This window comes from Manis pentadactyla, chromosome 16 (assembly GCF_030020395.1).
Source record: "Manis pentadactyla isolate mManPen7 chromosome 16, mManPen7.hap1, whole genome shotgun sequence".
Classification (NCBI taxonomy): domain Eukaryota; kingdom Metazoa; phylum Chordata; class Mammalia; order Pholidota; family Manidae; genus Manis; species Manis pentadactyla.
The window spans coordinates 23,454,075-23,462,501 of record NC_080034.1 but is presented as its reverse complement, the minus strand read 5'-3'; the positions used below and the strand labels follow the sequence as shown (position 1 = coordinate 23,462,501).

At 42.5% G+C, this 8,427-nt stretch overlaps 1 protein-coding gene across 1 annotated transcript; it reads left to right on the top strand.

The window, feature by feature from the left end:
* Positions 1–2,509: 2,509 nt before the first annotated feature.
* Positions 2,510–4,207, top strand: C16H6orf141 (chromosome 16 C6orf141 homolog). Its single transcript, XM_057493626.1, has 2 exons — positions 2,510–3,525; positions 3,636–4,207. Exon 1 carries the CDS (start codon positions 2,571–2,573, stop codon positions 3,150–3,152), a length of 582 nt encoding a protein of 193 aa, XP_057349609.1. The 5' UTR covers positions 2,510–2,570; the 3' UTR covers positions 3,153–3,525; positions 3,636–4,207.
* Positions 4,208–8,427: the final 4,220 nt, after the last annotated feature.

Genomic DNA, 8,427 nt, shown 5'->3' with positions numbered 1-8,427 from the left:
ATTCTGCATTTCCTGTTAATGTTCTTGCATGCATTAGTTCACAGCTTCTTGACATCTAGAAATTCAGGCACTATATGATCAGTGAATTTCTCATTTCTCAGCAAATAGGTTTTTCCCATTCCGCATTTCCAATCTAAGCCTTCACCCAATCCCCCATGGCAAGAAAATGACTTGAAAGCAGTAAATCTGTGGTTTCATTACATTTTCCTTGGACTACAGATACCATCACTGGAATTTTCCTAGTATTCCTGCAAGGAAAATAAAGTGTTCTTATTGCCACTTGAAAGCAGCCAAAAAAAAAAAGCCTAAAGCTTATCTATGTAGATTTTTGGTAATGTTTCTCATAGCTGTCCATGGACCACTAGCATTGGAATTACTGAGGATCTTGCTAAAAATCCATATTCTAAGCATTAACCCACACCTACAAGAACAGAATCCTTGAGAATAGGGTAAGGCATTAACCTTCATGTGATTTTTATTTACATTACAGTTAATTTATCTCTTACTTCTGGACAGAGGAGTGGTTGTATGTTACTGCATACATGTCTTGCCAATGGGTTTCAACCCTGGGAAAGCTCACTATGGATTCAATGTGACCAAAGAAATGACAGTAGAACGTTCTTGGGGGTGAAAGGGTTATACCCAACTTTATTTCCATAGTGGCAGGTCGATCACTAGAATCCCCATCACTCAGAGCGAGTCTGCATGCAGCAAGCTGGTCTCTGCCTCTGGGCCCCTCTATCTGCACAGCTGTTCCACACAGCAGTCCTCCGGGCCTCTCTGCACAGTCATCCCACACAGCCGTCCTCTGAGCCTCTGTCCTCGGCACTGCCACAACTCTAGCCTCTGCTCTGCTCTCTGGCAGCCTTGCAGCCATGCCACCGTGTCACCCAGAGGACTGGCAGGGCTCTTTATATAGAGTCAATAATGACATATTGCCCACACCTGTGTAGCGAGCTAGCCAACCAGGGCCAGGTGAGAATCCTGGCCACAGGAACCTTCATTTTATCCACAATACATAAAATGAAAACTTGAAGAGGACAAGTAACTGGGCTTGTTCTCCCAGATGTCCCCATCACCTAGAACAGTGGCTAACAATGACTGAGTGGCACACACTCAGTAATTACTAGTTAAGTAAATGAATAGAAAACAACATGAAGTCATCAGTTGAGATAGGAAAGTAATTTAAAATAGGAGGAAGCATTTAAACATGTTAGAATGCTGGCTTCACTGTTTATTGGGGCTTGACTTTGGGTAAATACTTCATCTCCCAGTTCTTCAAAGTTCTCAGGGCAACTATAGTAACAGTACTTCTTCCTTAGTTTGTTATGAAGAATAAATGAGTTTAAATATATAGAGTGCTTACAACACTTCTTGTCTAAAATACTCAAAAACTATATGATTTAGCAGCAACCAGCCCAACGTCAGGCATCTAATCAGCCAGATCTGACCCAGATTTTCTCACTTCTGGAACTATTTTTTTTTTAATGAGTTGGCAGACATCAGAAGTGCCTGTCTTTCCCAAACATCCCAAACAATTAGTTTTCACCATACGAATTGGTCCTTCATTTATAGGCAGAAATTTCCACCAATGCAGTTTTCCTGATGTAGACATTGCAGTAATTTTTTTCTAAAGGAAAACAGCATTTTCTGATAAAACAAACACCTGTTGCCAAGGATGAACTGGAAACAAAGCTCCCCTTTTACTATTAGCTGGTCTTCCTTAATCTCAGGCAAAGGTTAGTGTGTCAGAGAGCCTGACAATGAGTAGATTCCAAAAGTCTAGAGATGGGTATTTTTTTAACCTGTGAACGTTAATGAGAAGGGCATTAGGCAGTGAAGGCAGAAACTTAAAAACAACACGAATATAGAATTTTAAAACCTGAAGTCGTTCATTTAGCCATTTGTTTTCGCTTGTTCTGTTTGACCAAAGGCATCAAGTCCCTTCCTGGCATATGCATTAATTATTACCGAAATAAAGGCAGGGGTGCCACCCTCCTACAGATCCTGGCATCCCAGAGGAAGAACAGCAAACAAACCAAGAGCAGGTTTTCAAAGATTTCAACTTTTCCAGCTGGATCCCTTGATCTGCCTTCAATAATACTGGCAGCTTGGTGGGGGGTGGATTCGGAGTGGACAACACGAAACCGTTTTTTGAAGAAATAAGTACATCAGATAATTTTTTAAAAAAAACTTCCTTGTTTCTTCACTTTGAAGGGCGTCCTTGTTAAGAAGACGTAATTTGGGGCCTTTCCCGGGGGGCGCAGCGCGTTGAGTGTCTTTTGCGCCTCAGCGCTGGAGGAAAACGGCAGGTGGCAACTAGGCTGGAACTGACACAGAAGAGCGGATAGAATCAAAAATTCGAGTACGGCGGCCGGGCTGGAAGGGAGCGGCTTGGAAGGAGGGATGGGGGATGCCAGGCTTCTGGCTTCGAAGGGACGGAGAGCCGCGAGGTGGGCGGGGCGGAGAAGGGGGCGGGGGAGGAGGCGGGGTCGGCCCCTGGGGGCGGAAGGCCGGCCCCGAGCCCACACCCTGGGCCGGCGGGGCCCGCGCGCCCAGATCCGCTGCGGATGAATGGCCCTGCTGCCTGGATGGGGGCCCCGGGGCCCCGAGCCCCATACCTCGCGGACGCCCCTCGCCGCCTGGCGCGCGCCGGGTCCCTCCCGGGCGAGGTGGAGCGCGCGGCGCCCCCGGGCCCGGGCGCCCGGAGTCCCGCGGCGGCGGCGAGCGGAAGCCGGGGCGGCGCCCACGAGCACCGCGGGGCCGCCGAGAGCCTGGACTGCGAGTCCTGGGTCAGAGAGAAAGTGCTCTTCCTTCTGCACCCCGAGAGGTGGTCGGGGACTCAAGGGGACTCCGCGCGGGGAGAGGCGGCCGGTGGAGAGGACTTATTCCCGGTGGGCGGAGACGACCTGGAGACGGACTGCCCTTCTCTCTTTCCGAGAGAAAGGCGAATTTCTGGCAGCCGTGTAGACGCCCCCTTCGGAGCCCCTGAACGGGACCCCGCATCCGCACCCAAGTCCGTGCTCGTGCGCGTCGTGGACTACGAGGTGACCCAAGAAGTCCTGCGGAGCGCGTGGACGGAGGGCCGCATGACCACACAGACGGAGGAGCACACCGTGACCGCCATCACTTTTCGCACCAGCAGGGAGTGAGGCAGCCTGTGGGGCGCAGGGACCCCTGGAGAGCCCCTGGGCTCACTTGGCAGGGAGAGGAGCACAACGCCGCGGAGACAGGATGGTTTCACGGTCCCCAGGGAACTGATTCCTGAGGAGGTTTAACTGGAAAGAGGAGCCCGGGGAATCTTCGGGCTGGTGGGGAGTGAGCGATGCTCCTTAAGAAAACGCCCTTCGGGGAATCCCAGCCTGCAATATGCCAACAGCAAGGAACTTTTAAGAGCCTGGGGCAGGGCTTCGGGGAGACAGATAGCACCCAATACAGATTGCAGAACTGTAAGCAACATTATACCTCTTTTATCGTAAACACTGTGATGGTCTGGGACCTAAGTCACTCCGAAGAGAAGAAAAGGTATTTTAAAATCAGCAGAATGTGAAAGATTTGAAATAATGTGTTGTTAATTCTCATTTTGCACAACCTCTCAGTTAATCTCTTTTCTGTCCCCTCCCTTTCTCTTTAAGACCTAAGAACAGAAGTGAAGTTCGAGGTCTGCAAGTCTGCAAAGGGGGTAGGAGTGGATGGAAAGAGAACCTAGTTTTAAAAGCTGAGAAAGTAAACAGAAACGGGAAAAATTTTTAAACGCAAGTAAAATCTCTTTTTACTCTCTCCTGGTGTGCACATTTTTCTCCCCCCCATCCTCCCACCTCACATTTAAGTATTAGGAAGAAAAGAGCTAGGAGAAAAAAGGGGAGAACAGAAGGCAGCCTTGAAGGTGAAATGCCATTTAAAGGGGTTTACGCCGACATACCTGAGTCCAGTAAAATTGCTTTCCATCTGAAATTTTTAATCATTTTAATGTTTAAAATACTGCCGATAAATCTGATCTAACGGTAGGTAATGTATACTCTGTCATAAAATGACTGTCTCTCTTATTCTTGTCCATAGTTCCTTATTAGTAACATTTGTAGTCAAGACTGGATTGAAAATATTTATCTCTTGGTGCTGTTGAGAAAAAAAATACTTCTGGTGCCATTGAAAGAACTCATTTAATTTTACTACTTCTTTGTTATTAAACACCATCTTTAACTTTTTAGTAGTGTGGCCTGGTTTGGAGGTCTGTGGGGACCAAAGCATTCATTCTCTCTAGAGATGAACTTGACTTTAGCACTGCTACTGCAAGAATCAACACAACAAGTGGGACTCTTTGCCCCTTATTTTCAGTTTAGAGCTTGAAACACCCTCCCATACCTGATCCACCTCTTGCTTCCTTCTGGACAAGATAGGTAAGTCATGTACCTATTTTACAGATGAGCCAACCTAGGCTTAAAGGTCATGGGGCTTGCATAGGTCACACAGCTAGTAATTGCATATGTTTACCAAGTAAATAAGAAGATGATCACATCCCTTGAAAGGTCTGGCATTGGCCTTTAGAGCGACTTCTAGGGAGTCAAAAGATGACTGGGCACCCTGGGTTTTCTGACTCATGTACCTGAAAAGTGCTGGAATCACTGTGATGTCACTGATGTTCTGCAAGACCTTTTGCCTGGAAAATCACCACTAGCAATTCCCAAGCCTAAGAGACCCTCATTTGTGAGAGGAATTCAGCACCTGACTCATCTGTATTCCGAACTGCTTGGTCAGTAGAAAAGGTAGGCCCCATAAAATGAAGAAAACACTTTTCTTCCAACAACCCCGACTAGCTCCTCTTATGTGAGGTTAAACTTCCTCGCAGACAAATTTCAGACACGACTTAGTAACTGGTTGTGAGTCATTGTATGCCTCCAGTGATTGAGCATTGAATATGGTCAACAGGAAGAGCCTTAACACTGACCAAAATAATAACATCGTTCAGGTGTCTGCTGTTTGGAGGCAGACCTGGAGCTCAGCTTCTTGTGTTCAAAACCATTCCGCCCCTTCCTAACTGCAGGATTTTGGGCAAGTACTTCATCTACTTGTGCTTCTGTGGCCTTATTTGTTCAAAAGAGATAATAAGGTATATTACCCTTGCAGGATTTTTTCCTAGGATTAAGTTAAATGAAAAATACTTAGAATAATGCTTGGCTTACAATAAATGCACAAAGTTAGCTATTATTATGATCGCTAGTATTGTTATTTAGTTCACAGTCATCCTAACTGGGCTTTATAGTGTTTTGTTTACTAAAAAACAGCTGAAGGCATACAATACAAGCAATCCTGTAGAAACCAAACCAGTGGTTTTTATTGACTCTTTTGTGTATTCTTGAAAGAAAAGATTCATTTCCCAACATGTAGTGGATTACTGAATACATTCCTTAAATTCCTAGAAAAGGCTTCAGAGGCCGAAGGTGTGCCATGGTTAAAGACATAGACTGCTTAGTTCCCTTTGGCAGACAGGAACTTTGAACACTTTCTGTAGGACTTGTCAGGTTCCTTCTGGGATTTTAAATCTGATGCCCTGTTGTCTCAGAAATGCAGGATAGGCGTGCTGAGTTTTTGCTTTATCTCTTTGCTGTCAAAAGTATATTCAAATCATCTTAACTCCTTTAATCCAAATATGTTTGGGTTATTTTTATCTCCTTTCAGTAAGAATTATTTTTAAAGCATTTAACCTCCCTATTAACCACCTACAGTGCGTTCATAGATTTCCTTTGAGCAGATGTCTCCATTACCAGAAGTAATAAGTTGAAGTACTGTTGAGTTTGCTTCACACGGTTTCCTGATTCCAGCAGAACCCGGTTGTGTGAAGAGCCTGAGGAATCTTTTTCCCTTTGGAGTGTCCTGGGAGTGACTCCAAAGTGAAAGTTGGGTATCTTAAGAAATTTAAGAATGGCTGGGTCTTGGCTAAATGTGATCCTCTAAAATTGACTCAGGTGAATGATTCACAGCAAGGACTTCCAGAAGCTGTATACTCAAGTGACTGTAAGACAATTACTACAGTCACATAACAACCATCAGGCAAGTGTCCACTTCTTTTAAAACCTTCGTCCACATGCTCAGTCGTCTTTGAGATTCATTACATTTGGCTTCCTGCTCTTATGATTATCACCAGCACTTGAGGTGCTTTTTGCTTAGAAAAAAAGAAAAAGTAAAAGCTAGCTATTGAAAGAGAAAATTGTGTACACTGCAGAAAAATTTGAGGGAATGTTAGTTTGCAAGGAAAAAGAAAAATGGAGTGAAAGAAAACCTATGATTCCATATCTCTTAACATTTGGTATGTTTCAAGTCTAGTTTTATTTATTCTATTTTTTATGTGTATATACATATATACATACACTTCTGAACATAAACTATATATAAAACGTGATTATTGTCAGTTATATAACTAATTGCATACTGATGCCATTGGGGGTGTGGTCTGTGAACTGGCCGCATGAACGTCCCCAAGAACTTTTTTTTATAAGTGCAGTATCTTAGGCCACTCCAGATCTACTGCATCTGAACTTGCACTTGGACAAGATCCCTGGGTGACTATATTCACATTATAGTTTGAGAAGCATTGACATATATGCTCTGTTTAGTTCTGTATCCTCTTTTATCACAGTAACTAAAAAGTTTTTATTTTTTTCTATATTCCCCATAATTAACAATTGTGTACAATGCCATGGAATCATACTTTGTAGAATTATGAAAACATTTAGAGATTGCAGAAGAGTAAAATATATATTGATTTGTAAATTGGCAAAGAGTTCTAAAATCTTTCTCATGTTTTTTTAAAAAGCCCTATGAAGTTTTTCTAAGGAAACATTGATGATTGGAATTGAAACTATTTCAGAAACGTAGTTATTTTAATTATCTAAGAATGTGAAGCAATACTTGCTTTAAAACTCCTTAAGGGAAGAAGGGCAGGAAGTCATTAAAAAAAAAATACAGTTGCAACATTGCTTCTGCTGAGTTAGGACTTGGCATATTGATGCAATAAATGCGAGGGGGCGGAGGGAACCATGGAGCCTGAATTTGAATCAACCGATTCAGATAAGAAAACAAAGACTGACTTTTTAACACCCTGGCAGCTGTATAACTCTAGTCAGTACTCTGCTCTTTAGTTAGAGATGTAAATCTTCCTAACTTCTCTAGGGGAAGATGAGAAAACACCCAGTCTAGTTTCCTTTGGGAAGGGAGGGTCTCTGACCAGTCAGCTTCTGTAAGCATTCCCTGACCTCTCCGACAGGACTTAAGACACCCTTGAGCACGCCTGTGGGCTTCCCACCCCAGCCTCAGGACTGATCCACATCCCTGAGGTTTTAAGTTTCAGGCTCTACAGTCTTTCATCCCAACAACTGAGTGGAAAAATGTGCGAATTTACAAGTGAAATAATCTTATCATTAAAATGTTGGCGGGGAAGAAAGGAGCTTCTGTGACCCATATTCAGTGGCACGCCAAGAACTAGGCAATGGACAGGATTTGTCCCAGGAGTGAAAAATAAGCAATATATTGTCTGTAGAGATTTTAAAACAGTGAAAATGCTGAACTAAAAATCTTATCATCTCCATGTACTTTCGTGTTAAAATACTCTTCTTGGAAAAAAATTTATTGATCTAAAGTCTAAAAAGTTCCTGTGATTGCTCTTTGAATTTTAATAGTACAGATGTAAGCTTCAAATTAGCACGCTTCAATTTTCCTTTACTATTTTTTTCTGTGTGGAAGATAAAGTACTCTTGGTATTGTCCCCGCAATCTCTCTCACTTTCAAACACACATGTGGAATTAGGCACACATTCATTTTGAGAATAAATTCCTAAGGGTTCAGAATATCTCAAAATCACTAGGAGTGCCCTCTGAGTCTCCAACCGTGTATGTTCCTGCATTGAACACAGCCATTGTTGTGATTAAGAAAAAGAACTCGAGTTACTTCAATGCTAATATTATTGTTATTCAATACTAACAATGTGATTTATTCTGTATGAAATTTTAAGTAAGGAAACAGTGATATGTAGTATTTTTTGTTCATGAGTGTGAATCTAGTTCACACACAAGCAATTTTACTGGATTTGGATAATACATTTAACATGAAATTCATTTTTTATTCTTATTTTAAAATTAAAGGATCAAGAAAAAACATTACATAAGTGGTGTAATTTCGTTCGGTTTCTTTTGCAGATGTTTTAAAGTTTACCTATTGATAATTACTGGACAATTACTGATATTTATTTGACAATTATTCACATAAGTTATTATATTAGACTACCCAACGGATCAAAGTTATTATTTGCTTTATTTTATGATTATTACCAAATGTCATTTTCTCTTTTGGTGCTAAAAACTATCTGTGTCTGGTGTCAGATTCACTAAGTGTGCCACTGCCAATATGTAGTCATGAAGTGGAAAGGTCTAGAAT